At 44.3% G+C, this 22,523-nt stretch overlaps 3 protein-coding genes and 1 pseudogene across 4 annotated transcripts; 2 read left to right on the top strand and 2 right to left on the bottom strand.

The window, feature by feature from the left end:
* Positions 1-4,566: 4,566 nt before the first annotated feature.
* On the top strand, positions 4,567-7,629 carry LOC115793988 (hepcidin-like). The gene is made up of 3 exons (XM_030749208.1): positions 4,567-4,650; positions 7,315-7,374; positions 7,537-7,629. The coding sequence occupies exons 1-3, from the start codon at positions 4,567-4,569 to the stop codon at positions 7,627-7,629; spliced, it is 237 nt and encodes a 78-aa protein (XP_030605068.1).
* Positions 7,630-15,543: 7,914 nt separating this feature from the next.
* Positions 15,544-21,623, bottom strand: LOC115794528 (hepcidin-like). Of its 2 annotated transcripts, none has more exons than XM_030750085.1 (4): positions 21,458-21,623; positions 21,282-21,359; positions 20,965-21,107; positions 15,544-15,681 (listed from the first exon to the last, which is right to left on the bottom strand). In XM_030750085.1, the coding sequence occupies exons 1-3, from the start codon at positions 21,542-21,544 to the stop codon at positions 21,012-21,014; spliced, it is 261 nt and encodes an 86-aa protein (XP_030605945.1). In that variant the 5' UTR covers positions 21,545-21,623; the 3' UTR covers positions 15,544-15,681; positions 20,965-21,011. The 2 variants fall into 2 exon arrangements, with proteins under 2 accessions (XP_030605945.1, XP_030605946.1); XM_030750086.1 differs by lacking the exon at positions 15,544-15,681 and adding an exon at positions 20,792-20,936 and having other exon boundaries at positions 20,979-21,107.
* LOC115794529 (hepcidin-like) lies at positions 15,692-16,367 on the bottom strand. Its single transcript, XM_030750087.1, has 3 exons — positions 16,183-16,367; positions 16,007-16,084; positions 15,692-15,834 (listed from the first exon to the last, which is right to left on the bottom strand). Exons 1-3 carry the CDS (start codon positions 16,267-16,269, stop codon positions 15,739-15,741), a joined length of 261 nt encoding a protein of 86 aa, XP_030605947.1. The 5' UTR covers positions 16,270-16,367; the 3' UTR covers positions 15,692-15,738.
* On the top strand, positions 18,172-19,053 carry LOC115794530 (hepcidin-like; annotated as a pseudogene).
* Positions 21,624-22,523: the final 900 nt, after the last annotated feature.

Here is a 22,523-nt window from a genome sequence, read left to right as displayed (position 1 = left end):
AAACAATCCCGTCTCGTCACAGCTGATGAAAATACTAAGGAAGGCTATTATTTTTTCTGCATAAGAGGTCTGCATGAGCTGTATAAACCTGGCACAATGACTTTCTTTAACATCTATTTGCTTAGAAGTCTGTGGTCCTACAGAAAATGCCAATTTTTCATGATTCACAATACTTTGACTCTAATAATACTGTCTTTCAGACTTTGCCATCTCTAAGACACATGCGCAGCCGGCAGATCTTTGGCACTCTAGCTGTCAGTTTGTTAAGATCATCTGAAGAAATTCTACCTCATTCATCCTGAAGCAGCTCTGATAAGTTGGACAGGTTTGATTGACATGTTTTGGTACCTCATCATCAACAGCTCAAGCGGGACAAGATCCAGTTTCACACAGTAGCAGAATGTTAACTGAACACTTCTTTAAACATTTCTTGTATTTAATTTTTTTCTGTGATGTCACACCATTATACTACTGTATACCATTATGCTTTCGGACAAAATAAGGCTTTCTTCTGCTGCCTTAAAGTTATTTTATTTCTCTTTATCCAAAATTAATCATATTTTTAAACAGGTGCACCAATGAATATCTACCCTCTTTTTTATTTATTTATTTTTTTAGAGCTGCTAGCAAAGCAGAGACATGGCACATGGTGCAAATAGGTTGTCTGTTGTCAGTCATTTGAACTGGCACTGGAAGTAAGTTTAATTTAGATTAATATAACATTGCCACCCTTTCCAAACTTTTAGGGCCTAGCCACTACAGTCCTAGGAAACTGAATACAGTTAGCCATAATCTAGATTGACTGATTGCTTAACTAGTAAACGTTAATCAGATATCATTTTTGCTTTGAGAATGCTAAATTTCTTGTCCTTCACTTCCCAAGCAGTAGCAACATGGACTCATCTATTTGTACTTAGTACACTGTAGTTCTGGAACCAGTGCATAGGGAGGGATTCTCTAAAAGACATAACCTATATTTAACCAGTCAATCAATAACAGTCAGTCATGTCAGCACTCTAACATTCACTTAACTTATTGTGGTCTGACCCGTCTGACACACAGGAATAATAAACACCAGCTGTAAAGGTTGCATTAGTTATGGTCTTGATAGGCACTTGAATTCTGTCTGACTTCTTACAAATACAGAGCATTCATCAAAGTATTTTACTTATCAGATGGAACAAATTAGAAGTTTGGCATTAAGTCAAAGAATACAACACACTTTAGTAAGCTGATGGCGTTCTTCCATAAATAACCAAGAAACTAATTTGACCATTCAAAGAAAAGTTTCTTTTCTTTTTTCTTCTTCTTCTTCTTCTTCTGCTTTTTTTTTTTTATAAAGGCTATTTTCACAGTCTCGACAGTTGCATTTTTTTTATATTGTGGCTTTAAATCACAGTTGGAATTTGGGAAACCTCATGGCATAATCACTCTGACTGGTAAAGATGTCCCAGCAAACGTGGCTGAAACCTTGATATCACCTCGTCAAAGCTGGTTACAGTATGACTGCAAAAACCGAGCCGCAGACAGACAGATGTGGACGTTTCTACAAAAAAATATAAGTCTAGTCAGACCACTTCTTACAAAGTCAGAAGTCTAGATCAGGGTACTGCAATGAGGAAATAATGCATCTGTCTTTGTATTTTTCAAACAGTGACAATAGACAATCGGGTTCGTCTATTGTTGTGAACACAGCATCTTCTTCGTGTACACAAAGTTTAATTAAAAATGTTTTGTTGGTTTGTATTCTAATCAAGATAACAGAAAACAATTTTTGAACAGAAATGTTCTCTTGCTACTAAGAAAAACATCCAGGCAATGGATTGGCATCGGCCCTAGTCAAACAACAGATAAGACACCAACTCATTCATTCGGGGTCTAGCTGATCTGTCTGCAAAAACATTAGTTGCACATAGAACTTGAATCAGGTTGTGTGCTGCCAGGTCGTGCTGACAGATGGTTTGAAATTATATTTAGTGTGCAGACTGTGTATGTAGACCACATTTCATAGACAATTTGGAGACTTTGGTAACATAAGACCAACACAAAACTTACAGATGGATGTATTCCAATAATTCACAATAAGGTGAGGGTCACATGAAATTATGGGAGATTCCTGTGCGAAACAGGACGCCCTCAGGAGATGGTCTTAAAACACAGGGTAAACCCTGGAAAAATAGCAGTGGACTTAAAACCTTTTATTTTGCTAAACTTTATAGTTAGGGCTCAATCAGGTGGCTCTGAACTATTTCTTAATTATGCTGCTATACACCCAGCCTACTTGGACACTTCCCACGATCATGTTAGCCTTTTGTTGGTTAGCTAATGTTATCTCAGCAAAAACTGGTAGAAAAAATAGTGTTTTGTGGCCAAGTGATTTTAGCTAGCAACATTACATTAGTGTCCCATAACAAAACAAAAAAACTGGTCTCATTAACCACAAAAACACAGATATAAATGTAATCTTTAATGTGTCAAATGTTGATATTTATTCACCATTTGATATGAAGCATTACTTATTTTTAGAACAGATAACATACTTTATGTGGGTTTATGGAAAATGTTGTAAGTTAAAGTTATTATTAAAAAATGACCCTGCTGTCGTCTGACTGCTACCATCAGCAGGAATAAAGTCATAGAGCTGGTGTATAGATGCCACAGGAGTCCTCAGCAGTAAGAAGAAAAATCTTCAAGCAAAACACTGAAAGTGATTCAGTAACATAGACGTGGTCAGTGTGCTACAGATGAACGGTGCCCAGAGTTGGTTGTTCTACAGCAACCACCATACTGTAGCTAATATTACGCACTTGAATTGGGAGAGTTAAGAAAACAGAATTCAAATGACTGCAGTCTGCAATCTGCTACCATCTAGTGGTGAGATTTTACAGACTGTACCTTTAAATGTTAGCAAAATAAGTAACTTTTAAGACATTTTGCCATCCCGAGATAGGACGTTTTTGTCAAATGATTAGGTTTCTTTATCATTTGACAAATGACCCTCCGGATGGGCTGGAGGAGGTGGCTGGGGAGAGGGAAGCTTGGGCTTCTCTGCTTAGGCTTCTGCCCCCGTGACCCGGCCCCGGATAAGCGGAAGAAAATGGATGGATGGATTAGGTTTCTGTAGAAAGCCGGTCTTCCTGTAGGTGAACGAAGCGTGCTAAATGATGCAGTTTGTGTTCAGAGACTGAGTTCTCGTATGTGTACAGTCGGGAAAAAACTTTAACATTGGATCATTTTTCTCAATTAAAATACAGCAAATTATTTTCTCATTCGCTTCTGTATCTACTCCTAGGACTTACCAAAGTTTAATGATGATTTAGGTGTATTTATGCAGAACCATTGGAAACTGCAAAGCACCTCTGTAGTCGTCCATGAGTAAGAGAGGAACACAAAGTATTCAAGGTGTTGCACTGAAAGATAAACACTCACTTAATGGCTGGGTGGATCAGTAAATACACCACACAAATTTACATTCAGCTGTGTTGATGACAGATTAATTGCTTTAAACTAAACACTCCCTGGCAATTGTTTTTTTGGGTGAAATTTTATCACATAATTGTTGAGTGTGTAAAAGAGTTGTCCTGCTCTGACGTCTCAGCTCTCCTGCAGATATAAGAACTGACTCTGGGGGACTCGAACAGACTTTTTCTCCATCTTCAGTGGAACCAAATTGCTGCTTCTCTTGTAAAGTGTGTTCACTTCAACCTGCAGGTGAGTTCACACAGATAGGTCTTTGACAACTCACGCAGCGGCTAGGTAGTTTTTATCTTAATTGAGTGGTACATAAATAAATACCAATAACACTTTGACTAATACACAGTATATAATAAAACATGAACTAATCAATGGAATTGCCTGTAACATGTTACTTATAATCATCTGGAAGAGTCCCCCATACCCGCCCAAAAAAAGGTAACAGAGCATAAAGCAAAAATACATATCACCAAACTACTAATTTTTTATTGTGTGCAACAATTTCTAATGAACTTCAACCAGGTACTGCTTTAAAAAAGTACAGGAATATTGATAAAATCAAATTAATTAATACATAAAATAAAAATGATAAGCCATATACTAATATCTGTTTCACACATGTAGCACATTGTATAAAAAAGTGTTTAAAAATGATGCAGTCTGCATTAACGATGAATAAGTTCAAGAAAACCATTAAGTTTGAATGTGACTGTAATGTTATCACAGCAGATATATGAACATCATAAAGGGTGAAACGGATGTTATTTATTAATTTTTAATTCTTTCTATATTACATATTTAATGCTGATCACTCTGGTAGACAGCAGAATGAAATTATACCATCCCGTTAGGTCATTGCACGACCTCCTGTACACCATCTCTGAAAGATGAACGCTTTCAGAGCAAAACACTGCAGAGTTTCAGTGCACCACTGATGTAAGCCTGATCATGAAATCCTTTAATGTAACTGAAGAGGCACCATTGGACCAAATACAAGCACTTTGTTCCACAGTCAACCTTCACAAAGGAGCTGACAGGAATCACAGAGAGAGTCAAAGTCTGACCAACTTAAACCACTCTAACCTCCTGAAGATGAAGACATTCAGCGTTGCAGCTGCAGTGGCCACTGCACTCCTCTTTACTTGTATTCAGCAGAGTTCTGGCGCATTTGCTGAGGTAACAGACTGCCTAAAACTCCTGAATGAGTTGCCGAGATACTAACATCTGGTTTTCTTTAAACAGCCACAAGAGCTAGAGGCGGCAACAAGCAACAACAGTCCAGTGGCTGAACATCAGGAGATGTTAGCTGCCTGACAGATTGTGTGTTCTACTCAATGAATTAAGACAATGGCTATAAAATCATTTAAATACAAGTGGGTTTGTTTAACACATTTCCCCAATACTGACTCCACAGGAGAAAAGAGAAAAAAAAAAGATATAAAAGGATAGTATTGCAAGAGGGGAACATGATGTATTCAAAGTGTCACACTGACAACAGGCTAACATTTTGTTCTTGTCTTTCACAAAGATGTATCACACACACTTTTGCTGAAGCTGTTGGACTTCTGTGGCCGGTTTCCCGTTCATGGATTAAGCATGGTCCTAGACTAAAAGGAAAAATTCAATGAAGACCACAATAGGAAAAAATATTTAGTCCAGGATTAGACTTAATCCCTGTACGGGAAACTGGGCCCTGGTGTCTGTGGAGTGTGCTGCAAATTCTGAGAATCTCTGAGATTCCCGCAATAACTAAACCACTGTCACACCTCCATGGCACGCTGGGACATTTGGCTAAAACACGGCCATTGTGGCTGCCTTAGAACCAGGTCAAGTATGCTCCACAATTTATCATATCATTAGGCACTACGCTTAATGAACACATACAGTCAAGTGAGCCAGACCAGTACAGCTAATGCTAATTGCAATGAACTTGATTTAATTGTCAGTAAAGGTTCTCTCAAAGCCATAATAGCTATCAAGCTGTGACAGCCACTGATCCAAAAGTCCCCAGTGCTACACTTACCCTGGAAAAAGTAGATCAGATGAACAGCTGTGAAGAAGGCAAAACAAGGCACACACGCATACACAAACACGCAAGCGCACATACAGAGATTCCTGGGTCTGTTAGTGAGGTGTTTCACTGCTTAAATAAATTGCTTCACATACAGTAGGTGAGCAGAACCAAAAGGCAGGAAGTTTTAAAAAATCTGAAGTGAAACTCAGACCATTACACACCATTACACAGCTACGCTCAGTTAAAGGACATGATGGTCCAAATTAGAGCTAAAATGAACAAAGGCAACAATAATATGACATTAATAGTGAGTAATTTAAACAATAACTCATGTTATTGATTCATGTTCAATTGTATCACAGCTATCATACAACTGTAGCAGCGTTACCTATCCAGCTTATTAACAAACTAATTTTGTGTGTTACGCATGCTTCTCGTTATGACTCGGACTCAGTAAATATTTTATTCATTCACTGGGCTGTGCTTTCATTTTTTTTTAGTGTTTGAGGACACAACTGTGGTGAACACAGCAGACACTGAAAGTTTACAGTGCCTTCCTTCCAAGTTGAGAGCAGGTCGTGTCAGTGTGAGTGAGGGAAAGACGGCCCAATTGAGCCCCTCCATTGACAAATTTTAGAAAGGAAAGACAGCAACCCAGAGAAGGGTTGTAAGTCTTCCTTTGTTGCTTCACATACAATAATTGTAAATGTTACATCCAATATGGTTCCATCAGGCACTTACTACTGTCGGACTTCAACAAACACTCGTTAAAAAAAAACATATTCATGGAAATCACTGCTTCAAGAAACAAAGCTCAGCCAAAATAGCATCCACAACACAACTCACAGCTTTCATGCTGTGCATTCAGTATTACAGGTGTTGTGAAACGGCTGTGTCGCAAGCAGGATTAGGACCCCAGTGCAGTACTCTGGAGACAGCACTTACTTAAACTCTGCTTTATTTGCTGGTAACTGCAGGAGCATACAAAAGACGTGCAGAGCAGGGCAGCAACAAAACAAACTGGAAACTGGGACTCCAAGGAAAACTACAGAACAAGAAGAGGGAATGATGCGACAAAGGATGAGGAGAGACTGAGACAATAAATACACACAGTACTGAGGGAAGAGGAAACACGTTGGAGCAAAGCTGAGACATATTGTGGAAAACAGGACAAAGGAAGTAGAACTAAATAGAAAACACGAGAGACGAGAGGCTATTAAAATAAGACAGTAAGTAACTAACAAGGACATGTTAGATGGAGACTTAACAGGAACTGAAACTACTGGAATAAACACAATTATTACAGACACAAGACAGCAAAGGAAGGTGAAACAAAACTAAAGAAACCTGAAAAACCAACAAGCTATAACCAAGAACAGAACTCAGGTAATTGAAACTGAGAAGACCTGAGAATAAACATACAAAACACAGAGAAAACTAAACAAGACACAGACAAAGGACTAAACACAGAGACGGAGACACAAGGGAGGCAGGAATACACAGGGAGCTAATAAACCAAAAGTAATCTACAAACAAAGGACTGCAGGCACAAATAGCAAAACAAATAAGAAACTAATCCCAGGCATCAGAAGATAATAAAACTCATAAGCATCAGGAATACAAACTCTCTCAACACAAAACCATAAACAAACTCAAAAACCTGAGTCCAAGACCCAGCATTGCATTGTAGAGCAAACAAACAACAAAATATGGATATTTTCACATTTCCAGTGTTGTGGAATTTCCCATTCTCACTGCTGCAAGACTGCTCCTGACAGTAGTCTCTGTACTGTGAGTGATGAGGTAACAGTGCACCAAATAAGGAGGCTGTGAGCAATGACAGTCCAGTTGCTGAAGACCAGGAGATATCAGCTGACTCATGGACGGTGTGCTGCATTCAGTAAATGAATTAAGACAGTTATTGTAAGGTCATTCAAATGCAAGGGGGTGTTTTTTGTTAAACTCGTGCCCTCATACTTTTGCATAAGAACAGAGAGAATAACTGACAGCTAAAGATAAGCACTCTGCTCTCCTCGTCTTGCACACAGGTATCGTATCACAGACAGAAGCGCGGCATCAAGTGTCGCTTTTGCTGCGGCCGCTGCACTGCTGGTGTCTGTGGGTTGTGCTGCAGATTCTGAGAATATCTACCTGAGATTCCCACAACGACAGCTAAATATAGATTGTTGTACCTGGAGTGATTAGACTACTTCAGACTGTATCCACATTTGTTCAAGTCTGAGAGCGTGTCTTCGTCTGGTCACCCTGCTGTAACAGTGAACTCGGTGATGTGACTGCATCATGCAGATGTTATGCTAAACATCTGGAACTACAGTGCGCTATGACAATAAACTTCAATGTCACTATATACTAAAATGTTAAAAAATATAGCAAGTTCTTATACTATACCACTTTATTCAAGATTTAGTTAAACAGGAAGAAGGAAGAAGGAGAAGACTTGAAATCCAAAATCTGAACCATTAATCCAAAATGTAAGTAAAGGTCATTAGCAGGTAATCAGCCAGAGTGGCAAACAATCCAAGTGAGGAGCAGAAAACAAGACAGTGAATCAAACCAAAGGTCATACACAACGAAACACAAGAAGATGACTAGAAATGCTGGAAAACAAGAGATATGGACAAGAAAACTTGAGTATTTAAACTCAGGTCTGTAGGTACATGTACACTGACGAACTCATGGACTAATTGGTTCTAACCTGCTTCTAGGTCTTTGGGGGTTTTTTTATATTGCTGGAATTGCAGATACTGGCACACAAACTGGAAAATTTATCAGAAATATTAGAAAAACTTAGCTGTAATGGCTACAGTTTATGATGGTTGATTGCAAAATAGTCTTTATATCCACAGTTGCATTTCATTAAAACTGATTTGAAGCGTTATGATTATTAATATTCTAGTTTCTAGTTTCTATTCTTTTAAGTGTAGTTGAAATTACCAATCACTGATCACCCTTATATAAAGTAGTTAAGTAAAAGTATTTGATGCCTTCTTGCACAAATCGCATGCACAACTTAGGTACTATAATACTTGAATTGGTGATAATAATATTGGCATTAGCATTTTTTTCTTAATTTAAGCTTTAATATTAAAATGTGTGTGTGTGTGTGTGTGTGTGTGGGGGGGGGGGGGGGGGGTATTTTGGAACCTTGGGAAGTCATGATAATGCAAAATTTATGTGCCACATAGTTTTATTAAAGTCTCTGGGAGCAATTTGGGCCTATACAATACCACTATCACTGTACAGTATTTAAAATGACTTAATTATGTGTGACTTCGATTTGTGAAACATGTCAGAACATCCACACTAGTAAAGTTATTGCAGGTACAAGGTCAGTATAAGAAGGCAGCGTGTCATAGTGCTCTGCTGTAAGCAACACAGGTAAAAAAGTTCATTCTAATTTGAAGTTTTAGGACTAAAATGATGGACAGCAAAAAACCCCTGAGAATTCCCAATTCCTCAGGAATTTCCACTTCCCAGGGTCACATAGCAATGTTAGGAAAGTAAGGAATGTTGCAAGCTTGTTCCTGAAAGTAGTCACATCAAGAGCTATGAGGGATGAGACAACAGGCGACCGAATCCATACAAATACCAGCACGTCTACAGACTTTTAACCATCAGACAGAAGGACTCACAGGTGCTCACAACAATCATCACGACCAGGAGACACAGTCAGACTTCAGCCCTCAAAGATTGGAAAACGTTCAGTGTTGCCGTTGCTGCTCACATTTATCTGTATATCCTACCATATCCTCAGATTCACTGCGCAGCAAAACTCAAAAGCAGCAATGGAGGAGGAGAGCAGCCAGAAAGTTTGAAATATGACTGTTTCTGTGACACAAAATAAACTTTTAAAATGTTTTCAGGTAGAATGTAAATGTGTAAACCTCAAATATCTCCTCGATTTATCAAGATAGCGCTTAATGGCCGTTCCATCTGCTCTACCAGCCAGCTCGCCTCACCAGCTGTCACCTGACCGGGCAGTCGAGGTTCACTATAATTCACTCAGATGATCTCTAATGGCTGATGTTTGGTTTATTTCAGTGTTTCATTTGTTTCTGAACAAATCAGTTTGGCTGAGATTAAAGTTAAGTTTCATAACTGGATAGTGTCATGTCCTGGGCCGTTGGCCCAGCGTTTTGTGTTAATTTATTTCCTGAGTTTGTCCTCCCTGTATGTTTGTCATGTTCCCAGTGTTGTGACTTGTCTGCGTGTTCCTTGGTTTATCACTTCCTGTTTTATTTTGCCAATGTGATTTCCTTGTGCTTTGTGTTTAGCTTTGCTTCCCCTGTGTAATTAGTTTCATTTGCCTCACCTGTTGTTCCCTGCTGTTTCCTCTTGCCCTGATTACCCATTGTGTATTTAAGCCCTCAGTTTTCATTTGTTCTCTGTCGCGTCGTTGATGTTTTGTGCCCGCATGTTCCTGTGTTCCCTGTGCCTGCCCTTCGTCTCCCTGTGCCTCCCTTCCAAGGTTTTTGTATTTGTGTTTCCCCGTTGAAATAAATCCCCTTTTAGTTATGTTTGCTTCTGGAGTCCTTCATGTGAGTCCTTCCTCGTCCGTTTCCTCCCCGGCCATGACAGAACGACGCGACCATTACAAAACCCCCTCCGGCTCCAATTTTTTCGACGGCACTCGTCTAGCGCTGGGGGGCCCGGCGTCTTTGAACAGTCCCCGTCATCGTCACTCACCTGCCTCCCCTTTCGCTGATCCCTCCCTTCCTCGGCAGCCGCGGAGGAGAGGGAGTTCCCGGCAGCAACGGCGGAAGGCACCCCGAGACCCGAGCGGTATAACGCCGCGGACCGCTTCACCACTTCACAACCCAATCCTCCGTTTCCGTGAGTAACACTGGCTTCAACGCTACTATGCCTGCGGACAATTATTCCCGTCACCCCCCTGCCTTTCCCCTCCCTGAGGTGGCAAAGCAGACCATTATCTGTTGGGTGGATTCACTGGTTATGGACCTTCTGGCTGACCCATGTGAGCAGGAACAGCAACAGCTCACGGCCCAGCTGCAAGGGCTAGTCGATGATTACCCTTGGTTATTTGGCTCTCTGCATGGGTTAGTGCAGGATTTCTTAACCTCCACCCTTCACCTACAGCAGTCCCCAGTGTCAGCTCATTCTCAGTCCCCAGTGTCAGCGCATTCTCAGTGCCCGGTGTCAGCTGTGTCTCAGTCTCCCCAGTCAGCTGTGCCTCAGGCTGCTTCCACGCAGTCAGCTCCTCTCCCTAGCTCACAGTCAGTCTCCCTCGCAGTCAGTCTCCTCGCAGTCAGTCTCCTCGCAGTCAGTCTCCTCGCAGTCAGTCTCCTCGCAGTCAGTCTCCTCGCAGTCAGTCTCCTCGCAGTCAGCTCTAACGCCCTTAGCTCCTTCTCTCTCTAGCTCGCAGTCTGCTCTTTCTGTCTCCCGGCCTGCTTCCACGCGGCCAGTTTTGACGTACTCAGGCCCCTCTAGCCTTCAGTAGGTTTCCCTAATGTCTGTTCACCCTAGCACTCTGTCAGTTCCTCCAGTGTCAGTTCCTCCAGTGTCAGCTCCTCCTCAGTCGCAGTGTTCCCAGTCAGCTGTAGCTCCAGCTCCTCCTCAGTCGCAGTGTTCCCAGTCAGCGGTAGCTCCAGCTCCTCCTCAGTCGCAGTGTTCCCAGTCAGCTGTAGCTCCAGCTCCTCCTCAGTCGCAGTGTTCCCAGTCAGCTGTAGCTCCAGCTCCTCCTCAGTCGCAGTCTCAGACCCCTCAGTTAGCTCCAGCTCCCTCTGCTCACCCTGCTCCCGCTCCCTTGGCTCCAGCTCCCCCTGCACCCGTACCTGTTCCGCGGGTGGGGGCAGCCACGGACGGGCTGACCTCTGCACCCGTACCTGTTCCGCGGGTGGGGGCAGCCACGGACGGGCTGACCTCTGCACCCGTACCTGTTCCGCGGGTGGGGGCAGCCACGGACGGGCTGACCTCTGCACCCGTTCCTGTTCCGCGGGTGGGGGCAGCCACGGACGGGCTGACCTCTGCACCCGTTCCTGTTCCGCGGGTGGGGGCAGCCACGGACGGGCTGACCTCTGCACCCGTTCCTGTTCCGCGGGTGGGGGCAGCCACGGACGGGCTGACCTCTGCACCCGTTCCTGTTCCGCGGGTGGGGGCAGCCACGGACGGGCTGACCTCTGCACCCGTTCCTGTTCCGCGGGTGGGGGCAGCCACGGACGGGCTGACCTCTGCACCCGTTCCTGTTCCGCGGGTGGGGGCAGCCACGGACGGGCTGACCTCTGCACCCGTTCCTGTTCCGCGGGTGGGGGCAACCAGGTCCAAGCCTTCGCATCGGTTTTCTGTGTTAGCTGCAGCAGCAGGGTCTCAGTCAGCTCTAGCTCCAGTCGCTCTCCCTCGCCTTCAGTCAGCTCCAGTAACTCTTCCTCGGTCCCCAGTGTCAGCTGTTTCAGTGCCCTCTCAGTCAGTTCCCTCAGCCCCTGTCTTAGTTCCTTCGGTTTTGGTCCCAGTTCCCTCAGCTCCTGCTCCTTCTGTAGCTCCAGTAGTGTCAGCTCCCTCTCAGGCCCCAGTGTCAGCGAGCTCTCGGTCTGTCTCCACGCAGCCAGATCTCCCTAGCTCTCGGTCTGTTTCCACGCAGCCAGATCTCCCTAGCTCTCGGTCTGTTTCCACGCAGCCAGATCTCCCTAGCTCTCGGTCTGTTTCCACGCAGCCAGATCTCCCTAGCTCTCGGTCTGTCTCCACGCAGCCAGATCTCCCTAGCTCTCGGTCTGTCTCCACGCAGCCAGATCTCCCTAGCTCTCGGTCTGTCTCCACGCAGCAGATCTCCCTAGCTCTCGGTCTGTTTCCACGCAGCCAGATCTCCCTAGCGCTCGGTCTGTTTCCACGCAGCCAGATCTCCCTAGCTCTCTGTCTGTTTCCATCCGGTCTGTTTCCACGCAGCCAGATCTCCCTAGCTCTCGGTCTGTTTCCACGCAGCCAGATCTCCCTAGCTCTCGGTCTGTTTCCACGCAGCCAGATCTCCCTAGCTCTCGGTCTGTTTCCACGCAGCCAGATCTCCCTAGCTCTCGGTCTGTTTCCACGCAGCCAGATCTCCCTAGCTCTCGGTCTGTTTCCACGCAGCCAGATCTCCCTAGCTCTCGGTCTGTTTCCACGCAGCCAGATCTCCCTAGCTCTCGGTCTGTTTCCACGCAGCCAGATCTCCCTAGCTCTCGGTTCTGTTTCCACGCAGCCAGATCTCGCTAGCTCACGGTCTGTTTCCACGCAGCCAGATCTCCCTAGCTCACGGTCTGCTTCCACGCAGCCAGATCTCCTAGCTCACAGCCCGCTTCTGGCTCCCGGCCTGCTTCCACGCAGCCAGTCGTCTCCCGGCCTGCTTCCACGCAGCCAGTCGTCTCCCGGCCTGCTTCCACGCAGCCAGTCGTCTCCCGGCCTGCTTCCACGCAGCCAGTCGTCTCCCGGCCTGCTTCCACGCAGCCAGTCGTCTCCCGGCCTGCTTCCACGCAGCCAGTCGTCTCCCGGCCTGCTTCCACGCAGCCAGTCGTCTCCCGGCCTGCTTCCACGCAGCCAGTCGTCTCCCGGCCTGCTTCCACGCAGCCAGTCGTCTCCCGGCCTGCTTCACGCAGCCAGTCGTCTCCCGGCCTGCTTCCACGCAGCCAGTTCGTCTCCCGGCCTGCTTCCACGCAGCCAGTCGTCTCCCGGCCTGCTTCCACGCAGCCAGTCGTCTCCCGGCCTGCTTCCACGCAGCAGTCGTCTCCCGGCCTGCTTCCACGCAGCCAGTCGTCTCCCGGCCTGCTTCCACGCAGCCAGTCGTCTCCCGGCCTGCTTCCACGCAGTCCCCTGCACCTCTGCTATTCCTCGAGCAGCCCCTGCTGCTCAATAAAGCAGCAGTGTGCCCTGTTCCGCGGTCCCAGCCTACGCATCCGGTGCCTCACTATGTAGGCCCCGTTCAGCCCATGGGCTCAGCTCACTCCAAGCCGATGGGGGTCTCCGCTCCGTCCGAGCACTCCGCGCCAGAGGGCCCCGCTCAGTCCGAGCCGATGGGGGTCTCCGCTCAGTCCGAGCGCTCCGCGCCAGAGGGTCCCGCTCAGTCCGAGCGCTCCGCGCCAGAGGGTCCCGCTCAGTCCGAGCCGATGGGGGTCTCCGCTCAGTCCGAGCCAGGGGGTCCCGCTCAGTCCGAGCACTCCGCGCCAGAGGGTCCCGCTCAGTCCGAGCCGATGGGGGTCTCCGCTCAGTCCGAGCCAGGGGGTCCCGCTCCAGTCCGAGCCGATGGGGGTCTCCGCTCAGTCCGAGCGCTCCGAGCCAGGGGGTCCCGCTCAGTCCGAGCCGGTGGGGGTCTCTGCTCAGTCCGAGCGCTCCACGTCACCCGAGGGTTCCCCACCAGAGCCCGGGGTCGCCCTTCTCCGCCGCCGCATGCCCCGCGGTCGGCCTCCAGTGTCTGCTCCCCGTCGCCGCCGCCGCACGCCCCGCGGTTGGCCTCCGGTGGACCCCTCCTCGTCGCCGCCACCCGCTGGGAGCGCGGTCGGCCTCCAGTGACTCCCCCTCGTCCTCGTCGCCGCCGCCGCTGGGAGCGCGGTCGGCCTCCAGTGATTCCTTCTCGTCCTCGTCGCCGCCCGCCGCTGGGAGCGCGGGCGGCCTCCAGTGATTCCTTCTCGTCCTCGTCGCCGCCGCCGCTGGGCGCGCGGTCGGCCTCCAGTGATTCCTTCTCGTCCTCGTCGCCGCCGCCGCTGGGAGCGCGGTCGGCCTCCAGTGATTCCTTCTCGTCCTCGTCGCCGCCGCCGCTGGGAGCGCGGTCGGCCTCCCTCGTTGGGATTTGCTTTGTGGCCCCTTGGCCTCTGCGGCCTCCTGAACTGTGTGTTTTGTTTTTGGATTCCCACTGACTCCCCTGAACTGTGGACTGTTTTTTCCCCTGCTGTTTTTTGTTTTTGTCATAGCTCCTGGACTGTTCCTTGTTTCGGCCCCCTGTTTTGGACATTGGAGCTCTCCGGCCTTGTGCCGTCGCTTTTTGTTTCATCCGGTTGTTTTTTTTTTTGCTTCTCGTCCCCGTGTTTTGTTCTTGTTTGGACTGTGTTGCCTCTGCTCTGCCTCATTTGATGCCCCCTGTTGGACTGTCTCCGGCCTTGTGCCGTCGCCTTTTGTTCTGGTCCTGTGTTTTTGTTTTCTTCCTGTCCGGGTTTGATTTGTTTTGTTCACGCCCTGTGATTTCTGTTTTGCTCCCTGTCTTGTTTTTGTTTCGGGCCCTCCCTCCTGGTCCCCCGCCTCCCGCCCTTGTCTGGTTTTGTTTTCTGGTTTTGGCCGTCGGGAGCCGGCCTTTGAGGGGGGGGTACTGTCATGTCCTGGGCCGTTGGCCCAGCGTTTTGTGTTAATTTATTTCCTGAGTTTGTCCTCCCTGTATGTTTGTCATGTTCCCAGTGTTGTGACTTGTCTGCGTGTTCCTTGGTTTATCACTTCCTGTTTTATTTTGCCAATGTGATTTCCTTGTGCTTTGTGTTTAGCTTTGCTTCCCCTGTGTAATTAGTTTCATTTGCCTCACCTGTTGTTCCCTGCTGTTTCCTCTTGCCCTGATTACCCATTGTGTATTTAAGCCCTCAGTTTTTCATTTGTTCTCTGTCGCGTCGTTGATGTTTTGTGCCCGCATGTTCCTGTGTTCCCTGTGCCTGCCCTTCGTCTCCCTGTGCCTCCCTTCCAAGGTTTTTTGTATTTGTGTTTCCCCGTTGAAATAAATCCCCTTTTTAGTTATGTTTGCTTCTGGAGTCCTTCATGTGAGTCCTTCCTCGTCCGTTTCCTCCCCGGCCATGACAGATAGTGAATGTCTTACTAGAGGTCTTCGTGGGATTCAAGGACCCGGCCTATATAGGCCTGAATTTGGACACAGCTTATGTTAATCTAAACAGAAGATTTCCCGGTTTGCCATGATAATCAATATGATAATGCAAAACCCACATGTATGGCACTATTCAGCATGCATGTGATGCACATTGCCAATCATTATTCCAAAATATAGTATTGTGTCTAAAAAAACAAAACACAAAAAATATATTTTCAACGTATTTTTATTTTTTATTCTTAACTGAAAGTGTCACATCACCAAGGGACTGACATCTGAATAGGTTGAATAGGTTGAATAATACATATTAAACAAATGTGTGGATGAAGCAGCCACATCAAGCATAATGTGTCAGTTAAAGTTTTGCAATCATACATTTTGTTTTATACTGTTTTTAAAAGGAAAAGGTTAACAAGTTAATATTTAGTGGTTGTTGGAGCAGGAATCCTCAGAATCTGCAGCAAACTCCACACACACCGGGGTTGCAGCAGCCACAGCAAAAGCGACACTTGATGCCGCGCTTCTGTCTGCTGTTATACAGCATCTGTGGGAAACACAGGAGACACGAGCACAATGTTCATCTGCAGCAGTATCACTCCTGTTTATTTTCACCTCATGTGGAGGAAGCACCAGAGCACTTTGTAGACAAAACACATTCACTGATATTAAATCAGCTGACGGTCTGAGTCCACATTGATTCAGTTAATGTTACTGACCTTCCATGAGTCCACTGATGCCTCCTCATGTGCTGCTGCTGGATATTCAATGCTCATTGGCTCCTCCAGCTCCTGCTCCTGTTAATGAATTGTGTACAGCAGAAACCACATTTTAGCATTTGAACAAACATCTGTAGCTTATAAGCTAACACACTTGGTTAAAGCTGAGCTCTTACTTCAGTGAGTGGGACAGCAGAGCTCTGATGAAGACAGATAAATGTGAGCAGCACGGCCACTGCAACGGCAACACTGAATGTCTTCATCTTAGGAAGGTTTGAGGGATGAAGTTTGGCTGTTTCTCCTGGTCTTGATGATTGTGGTGAGCTCCCTTGTGTTCTCCTGTCTGATGGTTGTGTGTGCAAAGGTGCTGATATTTATACTACTTGAGTCCACTGTTGCCTCGTCACTTACAGCTCTTACTCCACCTGTTTTCAGGAACATTGCAACACTCCTTACTTTCCGTTGGTATGTGACCCTGGGAATGGGAAATTCTCGGTGAATGGGAAATTCTGTACTTTTGTCAATCTGCATGAACTTTGATCTTTTCCAGGGATGTTTAAAATTATGTCTTTATTTCACGGCATGGTTATACTGAATCCTGTGAGGTACAGTGACAAATGCACATAGAACACAAAACAAGAATGTTTTTTGTAAAAAAAAAAAAAAAACTTATGCTCTACAGCACTGCCCCTTTTTGTAGAACATATTGCACCTATAAGAGCTTCTCATCCATGGAAACCCATGCCACGAAGTTCCCAGTGCAGTTTTGTGCGGATTTTAATGCCAGATGAGGAACTCTGCAAGTATTTAGTCTGCAGAGCTTTTGTAGCTTTTATGCACTCTGCTCGTCAGCATTCAGCGACCCCTCTCTGTAACTTTATATGGTCTGCCACTTCTAGCCTGAATTGCTTTGGTTCCTAAACATTTACAAAAATATCATTTACAGCTGATTATGAAATATCTAGGAGGGAAGAAATTTCACAAACTGACTTTTTGCAGTGTTGGCATCCTATTACTATACTGGAATTTAGTGAGCTCTTTAGAAGGACCCATTCATTCACTAATGTTTGTAAAGGCAGACTTCATGGCAAAGTACTTTTATACGCATGTGGAAATGGGACTGAAAACACCTGAATTCAGGTATTGGAGAGGTTTGGCCCCATACTTTGTCCAAATAGTGTATACTACCTCCTTGTTAATGCAGCCAAGTCATTGATAGTAAAAAATAAAGACAGTAGCTTAACAGTACCTGAATTGTTAACAAAAGATAAAATATGTATTCCTACTGTCATTTTTTTGAGTCACCATAAAGATTATTGTTGGTATGTTTCAAAACTGACCTCTAATAAATTACATTTCCAAACTACTAAACTGCACAAGCAGATAGATTTGGAGGAAAATCTGATACAGATTATGTTTCTGTTGAGAAATAAGGAAACATTAAAACACATCAAATTTTTTTGGTTTGTCAGAAGATCGTCAATAGTGAATGTACAAAGACGTTCAATATCCTCTGTTCAGTGATGGTTGTTCACAGTGGACATAGATGGCTTCTTTTACTCCTCTTTCAAACCATCTGTCTTCCCGTCCTGGACCTCTATGTTTATGTTTGCCACATCCAATATGACGGTGACGTTGATGTATGATTCAGCACTCAATGCGGTGTCTACATATATATGGTCTGTGGGTGAAACTGGTTGCAAAGAACAATGGCTCTGTGCATTCACTATATATGTTGTTGTGACAAGCAAAAACATTTGATTTTTTTAATGTTTCCTCATTTTTTCAACAGAAACCTAATCCAGCTGGAATCAGATTTTCTTCAAAATATTTAGTTTTTGACAGCAATATATAATACAGCACCTACAAAAAAAAAAAAATCAACAATGCTGCACAACACAAGTTTCTACAAATTAGGATGTTGTTCTCCTTTTGTATGTTATGCGTATTTGTCACGTCATTCAGTATAACTACGCTGTGAAGTAAAGACATACCATTACTTCGCTGGAAAAGATCAAAGTTCATGCAGATTGACAAAAGCACAGAATATCCCATTCACCGAGAATTTCCCATTTCCAGGTTCACATACCAACGGAAGTAAGGAGTGTTGCAATGTTCCTGAAAACAGGTGGAGTAAGAGCTGTAAGTGACGAGGCAACAGTGGACTCAAGTAGTATAAAAATCAGCACCTTTGCACACACAACCATCAGACAGGAGAACTCAAGGGAGCTCACCACAATCATCAAGACCAGGAGAAACAGCCAAACTTCATCCCTCAAACCTTCCTAAGATGAAGACATTCAGTGTTGCCGTTGCAGTGGCCGTGCTGCTCACATTTATCTGTCTTCATCAGAGCTCTGCTGTCCCACTCACTGAAGTAAGAACTCAGCTTTATCCAAGTGTGTTAGCTTATAAGCTACAGATGTTGTTCAAATGCTAAAATGTGGTTTCTGCTGTACACAATTCATTAACAGGAGCAGGAGCTGGAGGAGCCAATGAGCATTGATATCCAGCAGCAGCACATGAGGAGGCATCAGTGGACTCATGGAAGGTCAGTAACATTAACTGAATCAATGTGGACTCAGACCGTCAGCTGATTAAATATCAGTGAATGGTGTTTTGTCTACAAAGTGCTCTGGTGCTTCCTCCACATGAGGTGAAAATAAAGAGGAGTTGATACTGCTGCAGATGAACACTGTGCTCGTGTCTCCTGTGTTTCCCACAGATGCTGTATAACAGCAGACAGAAGCGCGGCATCAAGTGTCGCTTTTGCTGTGGCTGCTGCAACCCCGGTGTGTGTGGAGTTTGCTGCAGATTCTGAGGATTCCTGCTCCAACAACCACTAAATATTAACTTGTTAACCTTTTCCAGTATAAAACAAAATGTATGATTGCAAACTTAACTGACACATTATGCTTGATGTGGCTGCTTCATCCACACATTTGTTAATATGTATTATTCAACCTATTCAACCTATTCAGATGTCAGGCCTTGGTGATGTGACACTTTCAGTTAAGAATAAAAAATAAAAATATGTTGAAAATATATTTTTGTGTTTTGTTTTTTTAGACACAATACTATATTTGGAATAATGATTGGCAATGTGCATCACATGCATGCTGAATAGTGCCATACATGTGGGTTTTGCATTATCATATTGATTATCATGGCAAACCGGGAAATCTTCTGTTTAGATTAACATAAGCTGTGTCCAAATTCAGGCCTATGTGGGCCGGGTCCTTTGGAATTCCACAAGACCTCTAGTAAGACATTCACTATCCATTTATGAAACTTAACTTTAATCTCAGCCAAACTGATTTGTTCAGAAACAAATGAAACACTGAAATAGACCAAACATCAGCCATTAGAGATCATCTGAGTGAATTATAGTGAACCTCGACTGCCCGGTCAGGTGACAGCTGGTGAGGCGAGCTGGCTGGTAGAGCAGATGGAACGGCCATTAAGCGCTATCTTGATAAATCGAGGAGATATTTTGAGGTTTACACATTACATTCTACCTGAAAAACATTTTAAAGTTTATTTTGTGTCACAGAAACAGTCATATTTCAAAGTTTTTGGCTGCTCTCCTCCTCCATTGCTGCTTTTGAGTTTTGCTGCGCAGTGAATTAGAGGATATGGTAGGATACACTGGGACCTTTGAAGGATGCAGTCTCTCATTTGGACCTAGCTATAGAGTTCATCAAAGGTGATTTGTTAGCAGGAACTAGAAGACAGGAAGAGTACCGGTACTCTTAAAATTGGATTTGAAACGCATTCCATGAGTAAAAAATAAGTGAAAATTAAGTCCAAAGCACTTCACTTACTGTAATATGGCCATATGACGAGCTAGAAAATGAACTGTTGTCTCTGGTAGTGATAGTCCTGTTGTTTACACAGGCTAGATTTGGTTTTTGGTTTTTTTTGTTTTTTTTTGAGAGCGTTGGAACTTGGAACTGGATCCTTTGGATTTCTCCCTGATGAGAGGAATGGCGCACCCCACTGAGAACTACTGAACCGAACTGGAACGATTCATCTTGGCCGAACGGAGAACAGGCTGTTTTCCTACCACTGCAAACTCTCATCTGTGTGGTCGGATAATTGCCGTGCCACCTCAGCATAAACACTGTCATCTGAAAGCGGAGCAAGTTGGATTTGACCTGACTTAACTGACTAACTTAAATGACTGACTTAATTGACTAAACCTAGAAGAACTAAAACACAATCTGAGCTCAACGGGCAGAAGATTACTGTATTTTTGTTATTCTCATCTGGTATTATGCATAATTATTATTGCACTTTTATGTTGCAAATGTTCAGTAAAATTCATTGTATTTGCTACCTGTGGCTCCATTCATTCTTTTGCATGTCACACCTTGCCTTTAACCCTCCTATGAACTGTGTCATTGGCCCAAAACCCTGCTATGCAGTTAGCCCTTTCCTTTCCTGTACAGCCTATGGATGAATGGATGGATGGATGGTAGTCATTTTTACAAGCACCACAAAGGAAGAAGCTAGTCCTTTATGCTTACACCAAAATGCACATTATATTAAATGATATTAAAGTTTATTGTGATAAGTTGTGAAACACTAAATGGATACAGCTAAACTGAATGGAGCCATCATTAATTTGTTATTTTTACCTGTGTGTCTAATGTAACATTAAAAAATGCTACATTGAAAAAGTCTGGTTTGTTCAGTGCTTTGAGACGATACACAATGTTTTAATAGTATCAGCATGCAAATCATTTATACTCACAATAAAAATGACTTTTCACACTATATGGCAGTAACATTAAGGTTTATTGGGGTAATAGTGCAGTAGGATAATTAGCATTATGTGAAGTTGATACAGCTGCATCACTGAGCAGGCATCAACACAATGTGAACAAATCTTGCTAAAACTCTACAAGGATACATTTTTCATTATCAACATCCCATAAATACAGGATGTTGATAATGAAAAGGTTAACAAGTTAATATTTAGTGGTTGTTGGAGCAGGAATCCTCAGAATCTGCAGCAAACTCCACACACACCGGGGTTGCAGCAGCCACAGCAAAAGCGACACTTGATGCCGCGCTTCTGTCTGCTGTTATACAGCATCTGTGGGAAACACAGGAGACACGAGCACAGTGTTTCATCTGCAGCAGTATCACTCCTCTTTATTTTCACCTCATGTGGAGGAAGCACCAGAGCACTTTGTAGACAAAACACATTCACTGATATTTAAATCAGCTGACGGTCTGAGTCCACATTGATTCAGTTAATGTTACTGACCTTCCATGAGTCCACTGATGCCTCCTCATGTGCTGCTGCTGGATATTCAATGCTCATTGGCTCCTCCAGCTCCTGCTCCTGTTAATGAATTGTGTACAGCAGAAACCACATTTTAGCATTTGAACAAACATCTGTAGCTTATAAGCTAACACACTTGGTTAAAGCTGAGCTCTTACTTCAGTGAGTGGGACAGCAGAGCTCTGATGAAGACAGATAAATGTGAGCAGCACGGCCACTGCAACGGCAACACTGAATGTCTTCATCTTAGGAAGGTTTGAGGGATGAAGTTTGGCTGTTTCTCCTGGTCTTGATGATTGTGGTGAGCTCCCTTGTGTTCTCCTGTCTGATGGTTGTGTTGCAAAGGTGCTGATTTTTCTACTACTTGAGTCCACTGTTGCCTCGTCACTTACAGCTCTTACTCCACCTGTTTTCAGGAACATTGCAACACTCCTTACTTTCCGTTGGTATGTGAACCTGGAAATGGGAAATTCTCGGTGAATGGGATATTCTGTACTTTTGTCAATCTGCATGAACTTTGATCTTTTCCAGCGAAGTAATGGTATGTCTTTACTTCACAGCGTGGTTATACTGAATGGCATGACAAATATGCATAAAATACAAAAGGAGAACAACATCCTAATTTGTAGAAACTTGTGTTGTGCAGCATTGTTGATTTTTTTTTTTGTAGGTGCTGTATTTATATTATTGCTGTCAAAAACTAAATATTTTGAAGAAAATCTGATTCCAGCTGGATTAGGTTTCTGTTGAAAAAATGAGGAAACATGAAATAAAATCAAATGTTTTTTGCTTGTCCAAACAACATATATAGTGAATGCACAGAGCCATTGTTCTTGCAACAGTTTCACACCAACAGACATATATATGTAGACACCGCATTGAGTGCTGAATCATACATCAACATCACCGTCATATTGGATGTGGCAAACATAAACATAGAGGTCCAGGACCGGGAAGACAGATGGTTTGAAAGAGGAGTAAAAGAAGCCATCTATTCCACTGTGAACAACCATCACTGAACAGAGGATATTGACGTCTTTGTACATTCACTATTGACGATCTTCTGACAAACCAAAAAAATTGATGTGTTTTAATGTTTCCTTATTTTCTCAACAGAAACATAATCTGTATCAGATTTTCCTCCAAATCTATCTCTTGTGCAGTTTAGTAGTTTGGAAATGTATTTATTAGACGTCAGTTTGAAACATACCAACAATAATCTTT

The sequence above is a fragment of the Archocentrus centrarchus genome, chromosome 16, assembly GCF_007364275.1.
Source record: "Archocentrus centrarchus isolate MPI-CPG fArcCen1 chromosome 16, fArcCen1, whole genome shotgun sequence".
NCBI lineage: Eukaryota > Metazoa > Chordata > Actinopteri > Cichliformes > Cichlidae > Archocentrus > Archocentrus centrarchus.
Note: the sequence above shows the minus strand (reverse complement) of the source record. Positions and strands in the feature narration are given on the sequence as shown.